Source organism: Melanostigma gelatinosum (assembly GCF_949748355.1).
Source record: "Melanostigma gelatinosum genome assembly, chromosome: 18".
NCBI lineage: Eukaryota > Metazoa > Chordata > Actinopteri > Perciformes > Zoarcidae > Melanostigma > Melanostigma gelatinosum.
The window spans coordinates 11,119,555-11,145,794 of NC_136651.1; the positions used below are offsets into that span (position 1 = coordinate 11,119,555).

The following is a 26,240-nucleotide window of genomic DNA, read 5'->3' on the forward strand; positions in this document are numbered from 1 at the left end:
ATGATCCTTCATCCAGGGAATTCAAATATTTGAGTTTTCAACCCCCAGCGTATAAAATCGTGCAGGTACAGCATTACCATCGAAGCTGTGGTCGACCTCGGGGAAAACCTTGCAGATCAACTTGTTCATTATAAAAGGAATTCATTTGCACCTTTACGAGTGTGTCGGGGGAAAGAATGACAGCCTCGGGCAACATCTAGTGTAAATACAGGTTTATTAGGGATGAAGTTGTTCCATGATAAACAAAAGGGGAAAAAACATTCACAGTACATTTCATCTCCCTTACGCGGTGCATTGAAACGTTGCACAACCTCAAAACCCCATTGTTGCTCTGCACAAATATGGTGCCTCTTTACAAAAATACTTCCTTAAGAAGACAATACCAGTAAGGGCATAAGGGGACACATTGGCAATACTATTAATATTCTCTTTCTCCATTAACTTGATTAATACAGGATACATGGATACATGAGAGCTGACCGGTTGAACTCAGGCGCGTGGATAGAAAGCGACGGGTCCGTCAGACGTCCTGTGGTAGATTTAGTCAAACGTGATTGGTCAGATCAGGGTCCTCTGTAAAGTTGTTGGTCTTCTTAAGGAGAGGTAGGATAGTTGTCATGGTCAATGTATCAGGGTCCCAGGATGAAACTATAACTTCTTACAGCACTACAGCAAACTTCTCACCAATTCATCTACTGTATCATTAACCATGAAAAGTAATAAAAAGGATGGAAGCAAACCAACCATATTTAAAAATCAAAATGGACCAAGTTTCTGGTGTTTTTAGTTATGACGTAGTTCGGTGTCGAGGGGGGAGCTACTGATATTTTGTCAGCGATCTTTATATTTGTGCCGTAGATTCTATCCAGATTGAGAGTAAAAGTGCACATTTTGGCACGTGTTTATGTTTATGGAAAATGAAAGGGACAATTTCAATTTAGAAATGTGTAATAACAATGTTGAACAATCCATGCATTCCGAAATGTGGCAACACATTGAATAAAGTGCGATGTTTCTTTACAGTTGCTCAACAGTCAGGTTAACATCTGGCCCTAGTTTACAAACAGTGATCCTTCATTTCCCACTAGACAAATGAGGACACACACATTGGAGTGGATGGAGCCACATACCCTTCAAAAGAAAAACACCCTTCTTTTCCGTAAAGGCCAAAGGCCAGCATCACATGTACACTGTAACAGAACCACACAGGATGATGTGAGGCACCTGGTTCAAAAACATCATTGAATCCATTCAGCTACCAGAGATACACGAGTGCTTGTTTGTAGGAGTGGTAGTCTTTCCGAGCGTTACATCACTTCTGTGGCGTCATGGTTAAAAAAAAGAAAGGTCAGATCCATTTGGTTTATTGCATTACATGCTTGACAGACGCAGTTTGAATGGCTCTTTAATCTTTTTGAATCCGCGTGCGATTGCTGCACTAGAAGCACAGGTGGAGGTCACTAGACCCAAGCATGACTAGGTTTCCATCACTGGCTATGGCTTCTAAAACGTGATGTTCTCTGTTTATGATCATTATTGGACCGAATACAAAAATCTTTTAGCACCGTATGAATCTAGAACTGAAAGAACTTAACAAAAATGTTGCACTATTCTGCTTTTCACTTGTACAGGATTTTTTTTTTAGCCTTCTTAGCCTTTCAGCAAATAGACCTGATAGATCTATATATGAAAAGGGAACACCAAATTGCCTTACGATAATAAAAGAAAATTGGAGAAAATGTGGGAGAGAACAGTTAACAGTGTGGAAAAGCATTGGTGCTCAACTCTCTCATCCCTCTTGCTTTTGGGTTTCACCTTTACATCTCTGCTTTTGTTCCTTTTTAATTACAATTCATCTAAAATGTTTCAATCAACTATTGACTATCTCCTAAAACGTCACAACAGTGAAATTTAACTCGTCTGCATCTACATTTCTGATTGTTTTACATTAATGTAGGCGTCTATAATGAAGAAGACATTGCCGGTTGCTCCGCAGATTACACAAACCACATGCAAATGGTTGACGCATCCTTCCTGTAATGTCTAGAAATAAAAGTCGTGCCTGTGAATCTGTCCGAGTACATTACCGCAATAGAAAAACTACAAGATCTGCATCGCTTGGCTCCTATTGCACAAGCGTGTGTCTTTTTACAGCAAACATTGCAATTGCTTTTATTCATAGATGATAGGAAGGGTGAGCCAAACACTTTGAAATCATCTCTGCTCAATTGGCTGAGTCACAATCGGACAAAGATCACGTTAATGTGGAGATATTCTTTTGGAAAACCATTGACTCATCGTCTTCCGCCTCCATGTGTGCTCTTAGTAGAGGCGTCCGCCTTACTGGCTCTGGGACTCGCGGACCTTGGCTTGCAGGGCGTCACAAGTCTTCTTGGCGTCGCCGAGCAACATCGCAGTGTTGGGCTTGTAGAAGATGGGGTTGTCGACAGCCGCGTATCCCACACCCAGGGAACGCTTCATCACAACCACCTAGAGCGGGACGAGATACAGCCACGGGCACCCGTTAGCCTCGATTTGGACAATTGGATGCGAAAATACTGAAGAACCATTTAAAAAGAATTTTTGCTAACTTTTCTAAAAAGAAAAAAACCCCTGAATTTCCCCCTGATCATTGCCAGTCTCTCCTCAACAGCCTCTGTCCATTTGGCTTAGATCTAGAGATAGAGCTGGGATGTTTGCAATTTAAAAAGTCACCCACAGCTGCTGTATTTACATATTCAACAATATTGTTTATTAAAAACACTGCTCGTCAATCAGTAGAACTGATTAAATTATAACCTGAAAGTTTGGTTTGGAAAACATTAATTCAATGAAGATGTATTTGACTTAAGTCAGACTTCAACGTGTGTAAAAGTATGTAAATGTTTGTTAGTGTGGTTTGCACATGACTCATGCATGAGCACTTATGAATGGCCAGTCAAAAGCATTTGTGTGATTTTTCTGTAAACCCATTTTTTTTTTTTCTTTGTGCATCTTTATCTGTGCACCTGTATGCGTGTCTCTGTGTGCGTCCGTATTAGCGTGTGGGGTTAAGGTGGAATGTCCACTTTGATTTCCCCAGAGGAAAGTGTGTGGAAACAAGTGGGAGCGCTGTATAAATCCCAGATCTCGGATCGGTGCCAGTGGGATGCTCTGAATGTCGTCATTCCACAGCGACAGAGTCACCACTAATGGGATCAGCATGGGACTGCACCTGGAACTGTAACAATCTGCCTCTATGTACGTGAGCCCTGAGTGTGTGTGTGAGTGTGTGTGTGCTTTCAAATGGGAGGCCCCTCGACGGGTTTAGACTCAAACATTCAGTTGGGGCGGTAAAAAGCAGTCCAGTTGTAGTAAAATCCAGTCGCCTCTATCTTTTTGGGCTTCAGGGCAACCTCATTATCACACATGCATGCACCAGATGTCTCACCTGCTTCGACTTCCAGACCTCCAGCACAGGCATACCCGCGATGATAGAGTTGGGATCTTCCTGGGAGGCCGAGTTGACTGTGTCATTGGCACCGATCACCAGGACCAGGTCCGTTTCTGATCGGTCACCAAACAAACAAATAAAATCAGAAAACATCTCAATCCTTTCACCTCGTGGATTCATTTGCACCGGCCTTTGGCTCCATGATGTTTTATCTTTTCCAATCTTTTGCTTCTCAACTTAAGTTAACAAGTTGTATCACTGTAGCCTAGCTTTCACTCTGAGGTTGCTAGGCAGACTCCAGGATTTTTTTTTACCTCCTAATTTGCCATAAAACCACTACTTGTCATTTTAACACTTTGCTATGTGAACAAACGAGATAAACATCTTGATGCCTTTGCTTCCAGTCGTTACACTGAGCCAACCGTCTCCTGGCTCCAGCTTCATATTGAGCATAAACACATGAGAGCAACACAAATCTTCTCATTAAACTCTCTAGTCCTTTAACTCCATACTTTCAAATGCCAACTCTCTAAAAAGCTGCAACAAAATCAAAACATGTTGGGTCACAATCGTTCTAGATGAGTCAGTTCAGTAATTCATGGCAGGTTATAGCGTGGACAATAAAAGACTGGACTGGATCTTACCAGCGAAGTCTTCATTAATCTCCTCCATTTCCAGGACAATGTCGTACGGGACACCAGCTTCAGCCAACAGCACGTTGAGCTGACCCGGCATACGGCCGGCCACAGGGTGAATACCAAACCTGTGAAAACAAAACTGAATGAGTACTTTAAAACAGTCACTGCCCTATTAACTACAACCTGACTTTCTTAAATCAAGGGAGATACGATCAAAATTTAATCGAGATGGGCAGAGAAAGACAATGAGATGGAGGTTCTGTACAAGTAGAGAGACGTTTGTGATTATAGTCTGGTTACACACACACACACACTTCCCATTGTAATCCTCGACTGTGTTTTATTTGTTGAGCGTGTACGCATGTGTGTGACTGGGTATACATAGCTCTCAAACTCAATTAGCCATGTCATGTAATCTGGGTACTAAATTAACACCAGCCACTGAATCCCGGTGGCTGGCTCTCTCTCTCTCTCTCCCTCTCTCTGACCGACCATTTGGAGATTTATTTTCAGTTGTTTTGGGGTGAGTTTAGGGCAGATTCAGAGTGCAGTTGGCAGACGTTTCTGGGATCTATTAGCGACCACGGCTGCCGATTGAAAAGTCATTGTCTGCCCTTCATGTAATGCCATTCAGACTACATGTAAAAAAAAAAAAAAAAAAAAGAGTGCTGCGATTCCAGACTTCATAGTGTCAATGTACTGTCGCGTTAAAGGAATAGAACGGCAGATGGTTCTTCCAGACTGAGGGAGAGGTGTAGAGCGATGACGCAGGTATGAAGAGTAAGAACACGATTATTCAAGAGAACGCATTTGAATACAGAACAGAGAAAACTAGGAGAGGAGGAGTAAGACATCAGGGCAAAGGCTTGTTGTGTGACCACCCACTTCCCACTAATCAACTACAAATGCTCTAAGTAGCAGCAGCTGCAACAGCCAGGATCAAACAACTGAGGCAGGACAATTACACATGCTGTACCTCGTCCTTCCTTTCACATTTCCTTTTCCTCATTCCTTCTTCGCACACAGGTCTCTTCCTATCTGTCCTGCCCCATCTTCTTGTCATCAAGCTCAAAACCACAACTCTTCTTTTATGTCCTCCACGGCTCAGTTTACATCTTGTATCGGGTCAAATAGTTTGACTTTAATTCCTTGCATCCTTAATCTACATGTATATCTATGTAGCTGTCCATCTGTATAAATGACTGACTGTAGTGTCTTACACTTCTGTTTTTGTTTGCCTGAGATACAATAGTTAGTGGAGTTTCTTTCGATGAATTCAATAAATGTACATTTAATGTGTAGATGAGTTTGTTTTATCACCCGTTTACCTGACGTTCTTTCCAGCTTCTTTAAGCATCTTCACCAACTCAGCAATGGGGTACTGGGCCTTTGCAGCGCAGAGTCCATAACCTGAAAGACAGTTTAAAACGACAGGACACAATTAGCGGATATTAAAGCGGAGTACGGTCTACCTGTCCAAGACAAGTTTCATGACAGTATATACATATATATATATATTTTTTTTCAAACTCCTTTGCAGCCCTAGTATCCACTAACCTTCACCAACCCAAAAATACGGTAAAATGCTCAACAGCACAGAGCGAGCAAGCATTATAATAATTACAAGCCCCTTTAACCAAAAGTTACCATGCTAACGATACAAAAGCACAGAGCTTGTGCTAAGCAGCACTTATACAAACATAAACAGTCATCTGTGGCAGGCAGCGGTCTGACCGACAGCTGGTGTGGAGGTGGTGACGGTGGAAAGCAACCTTCAACTGGACAACCAAGTCTCAAAGCGTTTCAGCAAAGATGTACCCGACTGAGGTGCCCTTCTATACACAGTATATGGGTTTTTCTCTCCAAGCCTCAGACTTCTTCGTGTTTAATATTGCTGTTGTGCGAGACTTGATTTGTATCACCCCGTCACAAACACACGTCAAACGGTCTAGTGATGTTTACTAGCCGTGTCACAACAACCAGTCAGGAACTTGTCTTTTTTACATCACAACAGTCAAACTAACAAGCTTTCAAATTCAGCATAGAAAAAGGGGGGGGGGGGGGGGGAATAAACGTGATTGACTGTTCTCTGTGGAGTTTCTCCCATCAGAAAAAGAAGTGGACCCAGGCCATGCGGCGATGGGCCAGACGAAGCCAGGAAAAGACTTGTGTTTATCAGGCCGAGTTTCCACAGAAGTCCATCAGGGAAAGTGACTGTGACGGCTCCAATTAGAGAGACTGGTCAAAATGGAAACAAGGGGTCCGACTGAAGGCCGGCGCTGGAGAACAATACTAGCTGGCTTGCTCACTTCAAAAGGTAGCGAAAAGGATTACTCAACAACTGACTGAAGCACTTCATTCATAAAGTTACTTTGACACGTTCGATGATGTTTTTTTTTTTTTCACTTATTCGAATCCTGACATTTCACTGGTTTATGTCATTCTATAATCCTCCGAAGAAATGTCTGGCATTTTGTTATTCGTCTCGTCTTGAATTGTTTGTTGACCTTTTTGAGAACATGCTACCAAAGAATATATCCGCTCTCTCATTTCTCCCACTAAACATGTCTTTGGTCTGCTTTTCTTTTGGGCTGTCAGACCATTGGTCTCAAAGTAAAGTTGAATCTATCTTGGATGCTGCTACATGGATCACTTCTCCTCCACTTCTCAACCATGTGACCACTTTAAATCTTGTAAATTGCAAGAGTTTCCTCTGAAGAGTTATTTTTGGTATATAGGAACTCAGCAGTGTGACTGGAATCACTCATTTGCAGGCTGGATGCCTTTAGTCTGTGTTTACATGTACCCACGTGAGTAAAACAACTATTGGGAACTTGGAAGAGTCTGGTGAGGGGAGTGAGATATCACCGGGCCAAACGATGAAGGTTTTAGGACGGCAGCCCCAAGGACCATCGTAATAGTCCAAGTGGGAAGTTCAGACACGGAATTAAAATCGAATATTGAAAACACGTGAAACGAAGACAAGCATGTACCTGGAACAAAGGGAGGACCCCGAGCTCTCCAACCCCGAAAAAAGAAGCCAATTTTGAACGTAGTGCTTGAATTGTCAACATAAACCCAGCATTCCATCTCATTTTCCCTTGACCTCGCATACATACGCTGCACTGTAGAATGTCTATTTACCTGGGACTGACGACCACACAGAAACCCTGTGTGTGTGTGTGTGTGTGGCCACTCTACCATGACTTGTCAATTAGCCTAGCAAAATGGTGATGTAACATGGGTCAAGAAAAGGTTAAATAAACAGAACACACACTTCGCTAATGCTGAAAAAAAAAAAAAGTGACTGGCAAAGTTAAAGTACCATGTTTTTCCACTCACGTACAAGAGACCCTCTGAAGTGTGTGTGTGTGTGTGTGGTTGCATGTGCTTGTACTGGTGTGTGTCGTACCTGGAGTGATGATTATGCTCTGGGCGTCTTTAATCATTTCGACGGTCTGGTCCACGTTGACCTCCGTGTGTGTCCCGGTGATCTCCATGGGTTTTCCTGTACCGGTGGAAGTCGTGCCGTAGCCTCCCAAGATCACGCTAACCAGTGAACGATTCATAGCCTGAGAGGGGAGAGAGACGTTTTGCAATTAGTCATATTACCTTAACTTTATCGACTGTGTACTGCAAAATACAGCAATCAGGGGACATTTGAAAGGGACATTTCCTCAAAATACACATTTGTGACCTGCGATTTGTATTTACAAGAAGGACTCTACTGCGGTAAAGTTAGAGTCCCTCCTGGTGGAAAGGAGAGGAACAACTACATTAAACTGTGCTGATCTACAAACCGCATCAAATGCAACAGCAGTGGTGCAGAGACTCAAGGCAGCAGCTCTACGGCGCAGGTTTTTAAAATTGGCTCCACTCACCACACACATAATGTATGACAGAATGGCTCCAGACGACCCAATGAGAGCTCCGACGATGGTCAGCAGGTTGTTGTTGAGCAGGAAGCCCTCGGCACACAGGGCCCAGCCCGAGTAACTGTTCAGTACGGTGATTACCACCGGCATGTCAGCGCCTCCAATCGCTGCCGTCAGGGTTACACCCTGAAGGAGAGAAGAAGAACGCAGGAGAGGAGCTTCATCCACTGCTGTAATCAGATTAGCTCTTTAAGAACTGAAGGAACACACACGTGCACAATAAATGACATATTATAATCTAAAGACTGATGAGAGATAAGCTGTTTTAAACTATTTTTTTCCAGATCAAAAACACACAGACCGGCATGCACACACATGCGCCATACCATGACAGCGGAGAGAGCAGACACAGATCCTAGACAGGTGATGCCTGTGATGTAACTGGGATCCAGCATGTAGGGAATCATCCCACCAACACACGCTGCCATAAGAGTGGCGTTCAGAGCATGGCGACCAGGGAGCGCCAGGGCGGCACTGCTCAGAACACCTGCATGGAGAGAAGAGGCCGGATTTTAAATCGAGGATTTTAAATAAAATACCACTAATAACTGCACATAAACACTTGTGTTTACTTATCAATCAGCTGTAACCGTAGTCTTAAAAAGGCATGAATCAAAACAGCAGCAAAAATCTTTAATAGCAGTACCACCGGAGACTTGTCATTAACTGAACGTCATGATCATGCAGAACTTGCCCTCATGAAACACCTGCAGTCAACATGGACATGACAGAGTGACTGCTAGGACTGGTGCCAGCATGAACTCGACAAACTATTAATTTTTTTTCTCTCTTTCCCCTTCACAGCATACAGCAGCAGCATGACGCGTCAGACCTGCTCTTGTCGATAACGACAGTTCGCGAAGCTGACATAAAAAAACAATAATAATAAATACTGTTACCGGTAATCCTGTTTCGAGTGAAGTTCATTCACAGACAATCAAAATATGTTCCTTTTATGAGAGCTAGACAGCTTTACAAGTCACTTGTGATGATATCCACGGTTTAACCAAACAATTCAAATTCACCACAAATAAGACTTATGAGACGGTTAACTCGATCCGTGATAAAATCCCATATCGTCTACTTTTATTATCCCTAAATATTAAAGTGCAATAAAATGTACAGCTTACCCAACTGGTGGTTATGGACTGACAAAGAATCAAACGAGTAAACTATGTTAACAATTAGTCAGGTAATGAAAGCTGTTGCAAATATAATAAAATGAAATACTAAGTGCTAATTCATGAAATCATAAGATCTTTAGGATGTGTAACACTCAAAAACACAAATATAACAAAGAGAAGAATCGACATTTTGGGAGCCACTACCAATATAATCGCCTATAAAGGTTCTTCCAACTTGTATCATGTAACGTAACTCTTTTAAAGCGTCAAATCCCAAACATATAAAGGGCGACAGTTCAGGCCTACTCTTTCTTTACCTGTGTCAACGTCTGTACTTTTAAAGGCAATAAAAACATTAATGTAGGCTCTGTGCATTAGCATACTGGAAATGTAAAGGTTTGCTCTGCAGGGAATATTACGTGCACACACACACACACGACTGTGCTTCTCTCACCTTGCAGTTTGCCATACGCAACCAAAGAGCCACTGAAAGTGATTCCGCCGATGTAGGTGCCGAGGTACGCGACTATCTTGGTGAGGTTGGCGGCAGGGTCTGTGGCAAAGTGGGGGTACTCGATCATGTATTCGGCCACACAGGTGAGCACGGCAGCCATCCCCACTAAGCTGTGGAAGGCAGCCACCAGCTGGGGCAGGTCGCTGATCTGGATCTTCTTTGCAACGGCCAAGCCTTAACGGGGAGAGAGAGAGAGGGAGAGATAACAAATAAATAAAGTGCAGTGGCCCTGAAAGACCCACACACTAATAATATGCAAATCACAAGCACGTGCACACACACACTCAAGAGGACTGCTGGGAAGTGGGTCCATCTGAGGAACCAGGTGTTGCTGATGATGCCTGTTCGGGGAAATTCCATGTTTGTGAGTGGGTCTACGCTTTGTGTGCGTGCGTACATTGTCTGTGTGGATAGTTTAGTCTAGGTTTCCGCTTCGTTACTGGAACATTTAGCATTTAAATGATCAAACCATCCTCAATGAGCAAGAAAAAGTGAGTAATACATGCTGTTGACCATTTCGACAGACCCCCAGAGTCTAGCGGGGAGTTAGTCATGGTGTGTTTGATGTTGCGCTCTGCACACCTGCAGCGTCAATCGGGCCAGGCTTGAAATACATGCACAGACACACAAACAATGCAAAACCAATTTACACAAATTCACATTTGCTGAAACACTCTGCCTTGTCCTCCTTTTGATATAAATACATACTGACTCACCAGTAGTGCCACCTACAGCCATGGCTAGACTCATCTGTGCCAGGAGCTCAGGACTCGGTTTGAGGGCACCCAGAGCTGCAATGATCCCCCCCGCGACTCCCATCATACCCAAAGCGTTACCCAGACGGGCTGTTTTCTGGTTGGAAAGGCCGGCCAGGGCACCGACACAGCACAAACCCGAGCCCAGGTACATCATCTGGTCAAAGAAAGAGGCAGAGAATGGGGAAAAAAGGGGATTATAGACAACGAAAGGCTTTTCTTGGAAGGGCCTGTACCACATCTGGGAAAACACAGGGGGGGGGAGGGAATGGAATTTCAAACATCCTCCCGCACCTGTTCAATGTCGTATCCAGAGTGCAGAGCAGCAGCGTAGCCACCGATAAAGACACCGCCAGGAAGCAGATAAAGGTAGTTATGCTCCGGAGGATCAGTGGGACGCTTGAACATGTCCAACATCTTCTTAGTCACCAGGAAACCACCTGGGTGGAGAGCCAGAGAAATTGAGTACATCTGTACTTACAATGGCAATAAAATGGGTTTAAAATCTGCTTTACCGAAGAAATACGAGCAGTAATGTAACACTTTGTGTAAGAGGTGTTGATGCAGGGATGTAAAGGCACCTGAAGTACACGAAGAACATCTATTTTTAGACAACAGGTGTTTCAGTCAACAGCTAAAAACTGTTGCCAAGCCTAATAACCAATGTGAGGAATTCAATGAGTCTACTTCATGTCAGTGTAAATATTTCAAGTAGAAAACCTCAAACCGGGACCAGACGGTGTCTCACTGCTTTACAGGAGGAGATCACATTTCCGTGTGTGTCTCTTTTCTCCCCTGGCATTATTGTAGCCAGCCACACACCCACACACACACACACACACCTTACCAGTTCATGTAAATTTAGTCAGACTGTTCTGGTTGAAAAGTGTAACAAAAATCGGACTAATATTATTGCTGACCAATCTGTGTCAATATATTAACATGGAGGAATGTTCACGTATTTTAACAACGCAAAGCCAGCATCTACTCGTTTCTTTTGGTTATTTAGTTTCTCAAACCCAGAAGTGGTCTGCCGACACTATATTTAGAAAGCTTCCAAGAACAGAAGTCAATCAGCAACACTGGCCAACATGAGGCCGTAGAGTCTACAGACAGGCTAGCAGCTCTGTGAGGCTCTACTGTACATGCCAGTCACTTCCACACAGTGAGGCATACAGCTTATTAAATAGACGCTGGTATTGGATTGACACTCTGTATCAGCCGCTACCCAAATCCCAGGTATCGTTATCGGTCTCATGAGTGAAAAAGTTGGATTAGTGCATCTCTATATTAGTTATATGAATTTTGACCCGATGATGAGAAAGTCAGAGCATCTTTCAACGACTCAGCTGGTCCGTTTCTACCATGAAGGTAATCATAAGCCATCAATAAATCAGAGTTAATGATAAGATTTCGCTCAATGACTGAAATGAGCGGCCTGGTGCAATAACAGGACGATAACGAATGTGATATTGCCCATTGACATTGGGTTTGTGAGGAAACATAGTTAGCTCAAGATATTCAACAGACGGAGGTGTTTTCCGTGCATTCCCACATCTTTCAGCTGCGGAGACACAAAGGGAACAAGAAGCTTCGGCCAGCGACCCATTCCTCAAAACTCATAAATGTCAGGATCTGTTTTTTTGGAGCTAAATTTCATTATTGTGTTTCGTCCCAGTCCATGGAATGTTTTTTTTCTGTTCCCCGGGGTTTATGGGTAATGCAGTAAACCGCTTAGAAATGTGCGTGTGGAAACAAACCCATGTAGAAGATCAGAACTTACACTAGGTATGTCTATAGAGGCTGTGGTATTTCAGCATGCTTTAGTTGAGGGAAATCTAAAAGACTAATAGGTGGTTTGAACAGTACTGCCACAGGAACCTACAGGGCCCGAGAATTGGTGCAGGATGCACAGCTCTGCATTGAACTAAAAAAAAAAATAAAAAAATTAAAACAAACAGGCTGAACTGATCGATTAGCAAGTTAGCTGTATTCATTCGCCTGGTGTCGAGCTGTGAGCTAAGAACAGGACTATTAGAGAGTGATGAGTATCATAATGACTCCAGGAACACCGTGTCATTATAATGGAAATTATTAAGGGAAATAGCAGAGATGCATGTGTGTGTGGTCCAGGCCAGAGCCACCGACTCTGAGCAGGTGGGTAGAGGGCAGCTGCAAAACTTGGTTCGAAAGCATGTTATTACAATCAATACAAAACACTTCAATCTTCGTCCTAAGTTTGATATTTTATTGGCTAAAGGTTGCTGTAATTGGCAGTGATCACTGTGAGGCGTCCACGTGCGGGTGACTCACCAGCGATGTTGACCGAGGAGATGAAGGCAGCCAGCACAGCCAGTGTCTCAGCAGTAGTTGATGGGGTGTAGGCGCCTCCCATCAGGGACAGACCACCCACAGCCGTCAGACCTGCAGAACAAGGACAGTGAAGTATTCATGATCCTCCACGTTCATAATTTGTTATACGGGACCGTGAAACCTTTAGTGAAGATGTTACCAAAAAAAAAAAAATTTAAATTTTTTTTTTTTTTAAAGAGACTAATTCGGTCATAAAAGAGTTCCTAACACAGCATTGTGTAACAGCTATAGGGATTTTAGAGTTGTTTCTTAAGCTAATACTTTGTCTGCTTCCCACATTGGAACAAGACAGAAATAGAAAGATTGTGGGAGTGTGTGTTTACCAAAAGAGGCTCAGGAAACCTTGATAACATCAGTCCTGTAATGACTTACAGGCAGTCGGATGCAGCACACGGCACCCCAAGAGCCTGCAGTAATTGTGTTTGAGTGTAATTTAGGTTGACTAGCAGGTAGAGAGAGTGTGTGTGTGACACACACACACACACACACACACACACACACACACACACACACACACACACACACACACACACACACACACACACACACACACACACACACACACACACACACACACACACACACACACACACACACACACACACACACACACACACACACACACACACACAAAAGGGAAGCCTGGCTACTAAAACTAATAGATTGGCCAGAAAGAAAGCCAATAGGCATCAGTGCACACACACACCATACATATACTGGGTGGGCCAACATCGCTGTGACAAACTTCAGCTACCAGGCTACAGGCACAGTGTGACAGTGCTCTCAAGTAGATTAAAGCATTTCTATCAGACACCAGATATGAAGATGTGCCTCAATGAGCCACTGGATACGAGACCAGTGTCTGAGGAATTCAAGATGACCCACCAGTCCGTCACCACTGGTTGTAACACTATAATCCCCACATGAAGAATATAACTGTCCCTTACTCAAACCCTAAATTCCAATATGATTCCCTAATGTCTGAGTGATTGCGTGTGTGACTTTACGATGCCTGGCATAACATTAACGGAGTTATGTTGGTCTCACTATTTCCATAACCACAGTCAGTCAGTGACAGAAATACAAAAAAATGATAATAAAGTAACGGCAAATATGGACGGAAAATAACAGGGATAGAAGGACAGATGGAGGACAGACACGAGAGAAGTCGACAGAAAGACCTTAAAATGAACTCTAACGTGTGATGATTCATTTCATTTGCCGTCTCATATTCTACTGATGTTCAGTGATGATTCATCGATTACATTTGGCAGATTAAACAGATGGTACACTTCAGGAAGACAGAACATGGCAGAAAATAAAAGCAAAAAGACCCAGAAGAACAAGTGTGACGCTGTGAAGATACAAAATGTGAAAATAGTGTATTGGTGCAAGTGACGCGGTTTTAAAAAGGAAGTCAAAGCGGTCTCTTAGTTGTTGCACTGCTTAGCTCCACAATCGAGCGCTCATGTCCGGCCGTGTGCGCGAGTAAACGAGCAACGACTTCCCTGACCCTCAGAGATCACCGACGGTGTGTTACTTCCTACCCCGGTGTGGGTTTTAAGAGTGATCAAAGCCACGAGGACACACACGTGCACTTACCTCTCTAACCTCTTAACCCCTCTGTGTTAAGTTGCAGCCGACAATCAGGAAACAATCTGCTACGTTATTATTTTGGACCCAATAACGGCGCGGCTGCAGAGAAATCTGCTGGACTGATGGGTGGCATGTTTGATCTCCTGGCTTGGTCTGAATTTTCCGCCAGAATGTGTTTTTGCACTATGTGTTAGAATATATATACACACACACACCATCCCATTTATTGCTATAAAAGATTAGTGAGACACTAAATCTGGCTGTAGATTTCAGATCACAGTGTTCAGCCCTACCTTGTGCCTGACGCTAGCAGTGGTGTAGTGCTGGATCGCGTTATACCGAAAGAGTGTTTGTAAAAGACACACCAAAACACAACCAACCTGAGATGGCGTTGGTGACGGACATGAGTGGAGAGTGCAGAGCAGGAGTGACTCCCCACACCGTGTGGTATCCCACAATGCCAGCCAGACCGAAGGTGGTGACGATCTGCGTGAAGGCGGCGTTGGGAGCTGCCAGACCCAGACCCAGCAGGGTGGCAGCGCCTGGTTAAAGAAATTTAGGAAAAAAAGATAGCTACTGTAAAAACAAGAGAACGCTTGAACAGCATATCTGGGTGAAGATTCTGTTAGAATAATGTGAAAGCAATTGAGATAATTAACATTGCGTGAACTGTATATTTAGAACAGGAAAATTGTCATTTGTTTCCCAACCCTTTTACCGTATGACTCCACAACAGAAGGTAACCTCCACTTGCAACCCTTTTGTCCCAGGTTGAATATACATGCACTGTGAGCCCAACGTGAAGACAGAAAACTATCCAATAATTCCACCAAAAAAAAGATTATAAAAACAAAAACAAAGTATTCTTTCCCATCTTATCTTTCTTCATCTCTGATCCAACAGTAGCAGTTTAATTAGTATGAATGAGCTTTGGATGAAGTATATTTCCTCAACTATCAGCACATTTTCTTTGACTGCAAGATGTGGAAGGCACTTGACCACCCATGATGTCCTTATTTCCTGTTACTTCCACAGACAGGTATAATTATCAGTCAAAGAGCAATTTGTCTGGTGGCTTGAAACAAACTGCCTGGTGAAGCAAAAGATGCTATCCGTCTCCATGGCCGTCAATCTAAAATGATTCAAAATGACTACCGGTACATTACATGCCACGCTAATGAGCATGTAACCAGCATTAAGCAAGCGCTCACTATTTAAAATAAAATTTAAAAAAGAGCAGCTAACACCAGCAGCTGTGAGTTGGTATTAAGTAGGAAACTACTCGAGCGCCTAAACAACGTGTGAACCACATTCACTGCATGTGGCACACTTAACACAGAGCGCTGTGTGGCACCATGGGAACCACTCGCAACAGCACTACTTCAAACACACACTCAGCGTGAGATTTATTTATTTTTTTTTTTTTTACAATGCACACTTCCTGACACTAACGGGGTGTCTGTGTGTGTGTCACTTCTCGCCTCCTGTGCACATTCCAGCAGCGACCTAAAAATCTGATTATTAACCTACGCTTCATCTTCTGGCAGACCTCAACCTCCCTTAAGACCCGATGTGGACAATTAACAAGAACAAGTCTTGTAAATGAGCAACGTTCTCAGACATGGAATCCTCCTAAATTATTTTGTTAAACAGAAAACTCATATATTTCATGGCACATTCAACCAACCTCCAGTGTACGCGCCAGCAGTAGTGAGTGTAGCCTTGAAGGGGGAGATTTGTGCGGCCTTCTCCTTCGCCTGCTCCTGGAGGGATTTGGGTTTAGGAGGCGCTGCAACGGGCACATTGTTAGGCTGGGGAGCGGGGAACAGGTTCTTTCCATCCTGGAATTTAGACAGAGAAAAGGTATGACGTGGAAGAGAGAAAGAGGGGGGGGGGGAGCAAACAGAAGGTTCAATCAATCTCTCCTATCCACCATATTAATGGCTTGGCTTGTAGTTATCTACACTTTATTCCCTGATCTCATCACCTGATGGTGTACAATGTCCTCTGTTGCATTCCTAAATCTCTGAAACATTAGACCACACTGTCAAGATCAAAGTAAGCAAACTAATGATCAGTAAGCACAGTAAGTAATATCTGCATTTCAGCCTCATTTGTGTGATCGTTGTATCAGATACGAGTCAAATTACCATCGCAAATCTATTTGTTTACTCCGAAAGAACACCGCTTAGATTACAGCAAAAGTATTCTCCTAAAAAGTTAACAATGATCTATGATTGAAGACGTGTAAATGATATGCGTCCACCAGACTGAAAAACATGGATATTGGATTGAAGTACTGATATCCACATTCAGGAGATAGAAATATTTTACTTGCATCAACACAAAAACAAACATTTTTCTTAAGGATCCCTTAAATTCGCAGAGCTGTGACCCAGATCTGTACTGATCCGAACATTTTACAGTTGAAAAAATAACGCAACATTGTTTCTTAATTACCACACAACTAAAAAAGTGAAGCCTTTTAATGTAAAAAGTGAGGAGATTGAATCTGCCCAATATGTAATCAAATACAGGTCCTAAAAATACACAAATAACAGAAAGGGAATAGACTAGCCGCTCTGGATTGCAATGTGTTTTAAGCTTGTTCTCCCTCAGGCGACATCATATGCTCTATTACTTACTTATTACTAAAGTTGTAACAAGCCAATAGAGGCCAATAACATCGGCAGGCCATTATTTTTATAGGCTCTTATCAACAAAAGCATTATTAGAGTAGCATCAGCAGATATTATATTACAAATAAAAACTTGAGATGACGAATTTGGTCACGCATAGACAGAACGTTTTCATTGTAATGAACTAACACTAACTTGTTTCGAGACATTTTTGGGGACAAAGCGTAAGAAGAAAAGATTGTTTTGTCTGAGGGTGACATCTAGTGATGGTGAAAAGGACCTGCAGGACATTTTGAATGATTTCTATAAATGACTGCATGGATTCCCTCAAGTGTTTTTTTCTGTGCATTGCACGTCGTACCTGCATGACAACGGATCCCCTGACGACGTGAGCAATGGTCCCGTAGTCAAACACCTCCTTGACATCGAGGTAAAAGTTATCCTTGTCCGGGCTGAGGAACCGCATCAACTTAGTGATGTTGTTGGAGTACAGAGTGCTGGACTGTGTGGGCAAACGGCTGGGCAGGTCTGTGTAGCCGATATGAGTTACGCCCTAAAGATAATAATGAATAAATTAAAATAAATTACAAGACAATCGACAAAAACAACACTGTCATTTGAGAGCGCATGTGAGCTGACCTGGTGTACAGACAGCTCTCCGGGTACTGTGGTCTCGATGTTTCCTCCGGCCTCAGCAGCCAAGTCCACCACCACCGACCCATCTTTCATGCTCTCTATCATGGGTTTGGTGATCAGGATGGGTGCACGCCTTCCTGCAATGTTACAATGGAAACACGGACATGGAGGCATCACACACACACCGACCCAAGGAGTGAAACATAATCACCACAGCTACTGTGTACGCATGGCCAATGCAATGTACAAAAACTATTGAAACCAACAAAGTAATGGAACAAATGGGAAACAGTTTTAAAATATGTTCTGGTTAAGATATTAATCACTTTTTATGTCTAAATTCTCTGACTACCTGCCCAGAACACACGTCTCTCACATTCTGTGATACTCCACGACCGACAATGTGTCCTTTTCTACATTTACAGATGGTGTTTACGCGGTGCGTGAGTCTGTGCTTCTCTGCATACCGGGGATAAGAGCGGTGGTGATGACAATGTCCACCTCCTGACACTGCTTGGCAAACAGCTTCATCTCTGCCTCGATGAACTCCTTCGACATTTCCTTGGCATAGCCTCCCTGGCCCTCTCCCGACTCCACGATGTTCACTTCCAGCGGCTCTGCGCCCAGAGATTTAAACTGCTCCAAAGCTGCAGCTCTAAGAGAGAAGGGGGGGGGGGGGATTTCTTAGTCAGGAAGAGGGAAATATCTCTGCTAGACTGGTAATGTCAACGTAACATTGTTTGTCCATAAAACTGCACACAGAGACCTTGGGTGAAATTGGCAGATTTCTTTGTTAAAACAACTGAATTCAAGGAGTTTTAAATCCTTAAGATTTCAGTACTATCAAAATAGTACCATCAAAACAAACCTGGTATCAAATCCTCTGACAATGGCTCCCATGGATCTGGCAGTACCAGCTGAAGCCAATCCAGCCACACCCCCTCCAATGATCAGAACCTATTCACGTGAACATGCATGAAATAGATTGGGTTGGCCAGTACAGGGATTTACAGCGTTAAAACTGGCATGGACACAGTCACACTTACGACAATCCATCTATTCTTTGACAACAAAAGAAACTTTGAATGCAGAAACACTCGTACTACACACCTTTGCAGGTGGCACTTTCCCAGCTGCTGTAATTTGTCCAGTGAAAAAGCGACCAAAGTTATTAGCTGCCAACACAACCGCCTTGTACCTGAAATGACGGAGAGCAAAATAACACAGGAAATGATACAATGAAACTTCAAGCAATATGGATGGTGAGTGCGTGAGTCTGAGTATGAACTGCAAGCATTTAACATGTCCAATTAAAAAGATGAAACTCATCAGTGAGCCAGTCGATAGGACGCTTTTCATAAACGCAGTGACCTCCGTTGACGGCATCGTGGACATACCCTGCGATGTTTGCCATGGAGCTCAGTGCATCGTAGCCCTGGGCGATGGTGACTCGGGGCACCTGGTCCATAGCCACGACGGTGGCCTTCTTCTGGGACAGCATGTCCATCAGCTCGGGGTTCTGAGCTGGGTAGATGAAGCTGAATAAAGTGGCCGCATCCTTCATCAACTCCACCTCATGGACACCCAAGTCGGGGTTGAAAATGGGAGCACGAACCTGGAAGTAGAGCGATTGATTGAAGTAGAACAGGACAAGCTCTGTACACTAATAGCTGTGCAAGTAAAAGGTAGGTTTTCTATTTTTTTTTTTAAAGGCAGATTATACATGACTGTAAAAGCAATAAATATAACAATAGAGCCACTGAATAACCCTAACCATATTTACCTCCTCACGCCTTTCTGACCTATCAAACACTCCACCTCTCATTCCCCCTCCACCCCCCACCTAAAGCCTACCTTAACCAGCACATCAGATGCCAAGACATCTTTAACGTCTTTAATCGTTGCTCCAGCCTGAGTGTAGTGCTCATCATGGAACTTGGAAGGCTCTCCGGCTCCGGTCTCCACGACCACGTTGAAGCCCTGTTTGATGAGCGCCTGCACACCAGCGGGGGAAAGCGCCACACGACGTTCATTCTGGAAGATTTCTTTGGGCACGCCGACTGTGAGTTGCTTGTATGCAATACCTGCAGAGGCAAAGAGAAACCACACAGGAGACATCAGTGGAAGGAGTCATATTAATCAATATAATTAAAACATTCACAAACAGCAGAAAGATACACACACTATAGACAGGATATTTCACAGGTTGTTTTTTGTTGATAGAATGGATCATTGCAATTATTGGGGTTCATGATTTAAGACAAAGGAGGTACTTTGATAATTAGAAACTGTTTTATTCTATAAACATCACAACAGCACAGAGGAAAATACTCTTTCAGGCGGAAACACCTGCAGCTTCAAGGAGAATTTCCTCAGGAAACGGCCGTGAGCGGAGTTAAAAAACTGTGTTGACCATAAATACTGTACTGTGTGTGCAATGAAGGCAGACAGACAAGGTCAGTGTCCAGCAACAACAGTGAGAGTCCACAGCAGAGATGTTCGTGGCTCTTTGAGGATTGTACGCGGTGAGTTAGCATGCAAACGTTTGCTCCTTCGCACTGAACAAAAAGTACAGCTGAGACTCATGGGAATCTTTAGTTTTGCAGGTATTTGGTCATAAACCAAAGTGAACCAAAAGAAATCATGGATGTCTCTACCAAATGTGCCAATTCATTAGATAGATAAATATTAATCACTGGAAAACTGACCTGCTGTTGGCACAAGAAGTAAATGTAACGGCAATCCATCTTAATGTTCAATCAAGATATTACAGTAATGACCAAATAGTTTAACTGAACAACTGACATTGAAATCTGATTAAACATGTGTGAGAACAAAAGAGAAGTTTATGAGAATTTAAATCGGTAAAGGGAAGATAAAAAGATGTCAAGTGAGATACAATGAGTATGCCAATGACGCTGAACTATTAATATTTTCAGCCAGCTCATTCTGTGTCTTTATTAGAACTCTTATTCAGGTCTAGTGTCTAAGCAGCGGTCAGTTCACACGCGTCAACTCCTATGGAAAATTCCACTGCAGCTCTTTCCCGCCGTCTCCTTGCCTGTAAATAAACACACGAGTCTCTCGCCCGCTGTGGTGACCCGTCCTAACAACTTTTGTTTCATGAAAAAGCTCAACAACACAGTAAAAAAAAATGGTTGCCAGCTATTGCTTTATAACATTTCTATAAACCAAGAGTCACAACTTGCCACTGAATGCATCGTGCATCCCATTTGTGTCTGCCAACAAATGTAGCACTCACCTAGCACGCCGCTGAAGGTAATAAAGTCAGAGAGCTGGGTCTATCATAGCATAACAATGCAGTTTAGATTAAGTTCAAACTCCAGCAGATACTCCCGATCAACCACCATGAACCGGAAAATAGTGCAGCAGCAGCAAACCTCTACTTCTAAATCAAAGAAAACGGGCACGACCACGAGGGTACACATGCACGTGGGCAGCAGCCGTTTCAACAAACATGGATATAATGTGACTTAGGATTTAAAAATGTCTTTCAAATTCGGCATTGTAAGCATTTTAAGCAGAAGGAAATGCATTCAACACTTCCATTAGACCTCAAGGATACACACAATGTGTAAGAAACACCGAAAATGAGATCCACAATGTACCTTTAAGGCCATGGACGCAGTGTGAAAAAACGCTGTTCCATCAATTGGGATATTGTACACAGATTGATTCTCAGCATGCACGCTCCCAATAATGCACAACGATGTTAATGTTGGAACACCAGGTAAGAGTGCGTGAAAACGGACAGATCAACGCATCTGCTAACCAAGAGGCATAGTTACTGTATTCATGTCGTAACACTGGTCTCACAAACAGACATCTCCAGTACATCCAAGTCTGTAGTGCTTGCATGTTTTGAGAGGGCCAGTAACCGTCATTTTGTCCATGACGTAGTTCACATCAACTCACTCTCTCGGTCTACACTGCATGTCTATAGGCTCCCCAGAGGTCAGAGCATAAGCACATCTATATGCAGTGTGCGTGTGCCCCTCCTCTACGAGCCTGTAAGCTGATACTTGTGTGTCCAGAATAGACGCTGCCAGCTGTTATTGGCGCTGGCTGAACTGCAGGAATGTCGGCATGAACCAGGTCACAAGCACCCCTGACCAACACAATCATAACCCCAGCACACGCACACATGAAGCACCTGCAACCAGCTGGTACTGGCTCACACACACACACACACACACACACACACACACACACACACACACACACACACACACACACACACACACACACACACACACACACACACACACACACACACACACACACACACACACACACACACACACACACACACACACACACACACACACACACACACACACACACACGTTACTGGGTACAAAGTGAGGGGATGGAAAATGGAGAATAACGCTCAATGTGACCTTCGGATTCAAAGCAAATGCAGGTAGCAACATTGACCTCTACAATAAACAAGGGACTGACTTCTTCATAATTACAACAAAGAAAGAATTAAAAAAGGAATAAGCATGCAAAGGTAAGAATGAATGAATGAATGGGTAGGGCTCTACTCGGCCAAAGGTGAATTGAGCACACTTCTAATGCTGAATAGTACCATTGATGAGGGAATGAGTATGTTGCCACCTGCCACAAAGGGTACATGAGAATGCACACAGAAGGTGCAGGTGGTGGTGTTTTCATGTTGCTATCAGTAGTAAAACGTGCATCTACAAAACCTCAACAGCTGGTTTACAAGTGTTTTACATTTAGAGTCCAACAGGAAGGAAAATAAGTCTGGTATCCATGAATTAAACCATCCCTTTTTGATCTGATGACTTTACATTTCAGATGGCCACATTACCTAATCGTAAACGAGTGGGACATGCACCTATTAAAAAAAAAGAGCCAAGTCATCATGGGAAATGTAGTTATGTAAATGCTCAAACATACACAAATTTGGACCTGAGCATTTTCTTTCGAATGTACACCACGTGTCTGCTTTTTATACCTGTCTGTGCCATCATCCACTTTCAGTTTCTTTGGAAAATCACATTAGCCAATAAAACACGAGTAAACCAGAAGGGCAATTAAGGCTGCAACTAACTCTTATTCTAATGGTTTATTTTCCCGATTAATGGTTTAACCATTGGACTATAAAGCACACTTCACATTTTCCAAAGTGACAAATAAATTGCTTACTTTCTCCGATTAACAGATTAATTGTACAATAATATAAAACAGACAAAAGCAGCAAATCCTCACAATTGAGAGAACCAGAAAATGTCATTTTAAATTAAAAAACAGATTAATTGGTGAATATATTTTCAAGACATTTGCCAATCAACTTTCTGTCAATCGAAAAATCAATTAATTGACTTTCTTTCGCTGTAGAGGCGACCTTTCCCTTTCAGGTCCCTCTGCAGCTCTTGCTCGTACGGCTGAACAGAAAGTAGCACATAGAGTGACACTTCATATATGACATATATATTCATCAAATGTGTACAATCTGCCTTATACATGGTAGCTGTCCACGCAAGTAGCTGATGCTAATCTCATTGGTTTACAGCTTGCCAAGCAAAGCAGGTATACAGTCAATAAATCAAATGTCCACAAACTGGCGCAATATCAAAATATTTACGCTTGGAACCGTTTTATTTGCTCAAGGACGGCTGGAAAAGACTCAAATGTCGCCGTCACACTGGGACAGTGTGTTACCATCACCGCCTGTGTGCTCTCTATGCATGTTGTGACCTCAGTGGTGAGCCTTCATTACAACTAAAACCTCAGGTTTGCATTTAGTGCCAAATGTGTATCGTGGGTCACCTGGACTGGCAGCACACCGTCCGAGAGCTTGATGAGTCCTGAAAAAGCGAAGGCATGACGACTTGATACCGCCGCCGCTCTGCAGCTTCACGCAGGACACTCCGCTGAACACAGGGGCCGAGCAGCTGGTCGCCACAACACGTAGGATGCTCGCCATGGTGCACACACACCCGACACTAACCGACAGGAGGAGCTCAACAGGACACACAACACCCCTCCTGGGGAAGAGACAAATGAGAGATAGGGGCACCAGAAGGCAGAGGGGGATTATGGGTAAATAGGAAGAGGATGAAAGTATGTGAAAGAAAGAGGGAACAAATATGTGTGTCAATATCTATATCCATCATAAATCAGATCTTAATAAAATTGCAAATACTCTCCCATTTGAAAAAGTAGGACTTTAAGTCGCACTCACAGGTTTACATAAATATACCTTACCCTGTTCCCTTGTAGATCAAACACACACTTATGACCTATGTTTATGCAATAGGTCACACACTTTCCTACATGCACTTGGACTCAAATCCAACACCCGTACTGGACACAGGCATATGTACACCTGTGTCCTATTTCCAAGGACAAACAACACTGACACATCTGTAAATTAACTAAATCAAGGACAATCGCAGCCTACTGAACGACTCTAAGGCAGGAGACAGCATGAGGGGCACTGCATGTTTACTTTAAAAAGGGAGATAATGGAACTGGGATAGACGGATAGTTTAGCTGATGTGGTAGGGTTAAACTAGAATAGACTGGCGATAAAGAGTAAAGAGACTGTTTTAGGTAAAAGGTCAAAAACACATCAGTATAAGGGGGGGGGGGAAGTTCAAATTAAAACTGACAACAATAATGACAACAATTTTATTAGATCTGAAACTAGAGCGGAAATGATTTGACAATTAATTGAAATAGCATATTTTGATAATCAATGAATCACTTGGGTCATTTATCAAGGTAAAATGAAGTCATTTTGTAGTTTCATTATGTCCAACAAGAGAATATCTGCTTTTCTCCTTTTTATGTCTTTGCAAATTGAAAATCTTTGAGTTTTTGACTGTTAAGAACTTGACATTATTTTCCTGGTGCCTACGTGGTAGATTTTATTGTATTTGAGTCAAAGGATCAATATAGCACTGCTTCCAATCAATGTTATAGCATCAAAGGGAACAGCATCGGCATATGGAGCACAAAGTAGGTCGTCTGTTTTGAATGTAGGTTGTCAATTATGTCATGTCAACTATTTTTAGTCATTTAGTCTTCCAGAAATAGTTAAAGTGAGTCCAGGCTGATGTCTTAAAATGAATTTGTTTTGTCCAAACAACAATCAAAACGCATTCAATTTACCATCACAGAAAATAAAAAAAATCTGCACATCTGTAAATTTAAACTTTGCTTGTAGAGCAGTCTGGATTAACATTATTGATTTCTCTCAGTACAGCCTGGATGCGTTGTGTTCAGGACTCTTAAATGAAGTCAGAAAAACTAATCCTACCACGTCATCAAAGAGTATCAACATTTTTGCTCCATAGTTAGCTCATAAAACGGATGAACACTGAGTCACACTCGGGTTTGCTTTGTCCGGAATCCGGATTAAACCCGGGACAGGAATTGAAGGGCTCTCAACCTCTAGCTAACGGCTTCTTTAACGTTTGTGACCCAATAAATTACAAATAAATCAACTGCTTCCACTGCCTCACAACTGTGTGTAGTCCATACAAAATGAAAGCGTACAACTGAATGATTAAATGTGTTTTTGGTGCTCATTGCAGATTATCTGAGTCACAGATAAACATGATTGTTGTGCCTGCCACTTTCCTCCTTTTGTCTGCAACATTTATCCGGGGCTGAAAGCTAACATAGGCTAGCTAGCTAGCGCGTTTAGCCGGCAGCTAATACGCATGTCTCGCATATGAACGCGACGCATGACTCAAAAAGACACCTGCTCGCGCGCAGAAATGCAAAAACGAAACAATTGCACAGTGAAAAGTGAGAGTGGGAAGGTTAGCGGCGGACAACTCGACTGACCTTTGCCAATAGTCCTGGCTCTGTGCAGCAGAGGAGAACTCTTTGTCGACCCGGAAGAGGTCTGGTGAAAGCGGCCGATAAAGCAGTTTTATTGGATCATGAGATGACGCATCAGAGGTTATCCGAGTACTTCTAATGTGCTGTCGCTGACGAGGCATAACACAGTCATTCATAGGCCTAATGTAGTTCAAATACTGTTTTACCAACACTTAACCCAACATATTATTAATTGAGAGCAACATTATGGTTCATATGTTGCATTATTATCCTTAACATGATCAGTTATAGGTTAATTTATGGATACATTTTGTTTAAACCTCTTTGCAGGAAGCATATGCACGAGTCCATTTCTAAATAGACAACCAATGCAAATGCATATAAAAAAATGTATGAATAAGCAGCACATATACTACGTGTATTCTACTATATGAGAAATGGCGTCCCAAACCATGGGCAAAACATACTGAAGGTGCAGCTCTGTATATGTCCACTGAGGAGCGCTCTTTTACCATATATCTAGTGATGGTGAGATGAAGCCTCATGAGGCATCGAACCACTTCAGCCAATTGGTTCGAGAAAGGGTTCATTTGTCGAAGCTTCATGTGCACACGAAACCACCTACTGGCCAAGTGTATAATCACAGGCAGCTGTATCTGAACCACATAATGTGATGCATTGCATTTTTGTGTGTTATGGCTGTTGGGAATGACTATGAATTACAAAAATGTATGACCAAATAATTTCTGTAC

At 42.8% G+C, this 26,240-nt stretch overlaps 1 protein-coding gene across 1 annotated transcript; it reads right to left on the reverse strand.

Moving 5' to 3' along the window:
* Nucleotides 1-197: 197 nt before the first annotated feature.
* On the reverse strand, nt 198-25,543 carry nnt (nicotinamide nucleotide transhydrogenase). The gene is made up of 22 exons (XM_079289793.1): nt 25,492-25,543; nt 23,464-23,681; nt 19,498-19,727; nt 19,041-19,258; nt 18,754-18,841; nt 18,512-18,600; nt 18,111-18,298; nt 17,647-17,780; nt 17,369-17,560; nt 16,056-16,209; nt 14,749-14,910; nt 12,713-12,823; nt 10,694-10,839; nt 10,361-10,556; nt 9,585-9,818; nt 8,333-8,493; nt 7,953-8,132; nt 7,484-7,643; nt 5,400-5,481; nt 4,078-4,196; nt 3,431-3,546; nt 198-2,490 (listed from the first exon to the last, which is right to left on the reverse strand). The coding sequence occupies exons 2-22, from the start codon at nt 23,618-23,620 to the stop codon at nt 2,341-2,343; spliced, it is 3,267 nt and encodes a 1,088-aa protein (XP_079145919.1). The 5' UTR covers nt 23,621-23,681; nt 25,492-25,543; the 3' UTR covers nt 198-2,340.
* Between the last annotated feature and the right edge of the window lie 697 nt (nt 25,544-26,240).

Excerpts from the sequence above, each read along its gene's own strand:
- nnt (XM_079289793.1), bottom strand. The coding sequence starts at position 23,620 with ATGGCGAGCATCCTACGTGTTGTGGCGACCAGCTGCTCGGCCCCTGTG. Across the intron at positions 18,842-19,040 it reads TCCATGGCAAACATCGCAGG|GTACAAGGCGGTTGTGTTGG; the intron begins GTATGTCCACGA and ends CCGTCATTTCAG. Across the intron at positions 3,547-4,077 it reads GATTAATGAAGACTTCGCTG|AAACGGACCTGGTCCTGGTG; the intron begins GTAAGATCCAGT and ends GTGACCGATCAG.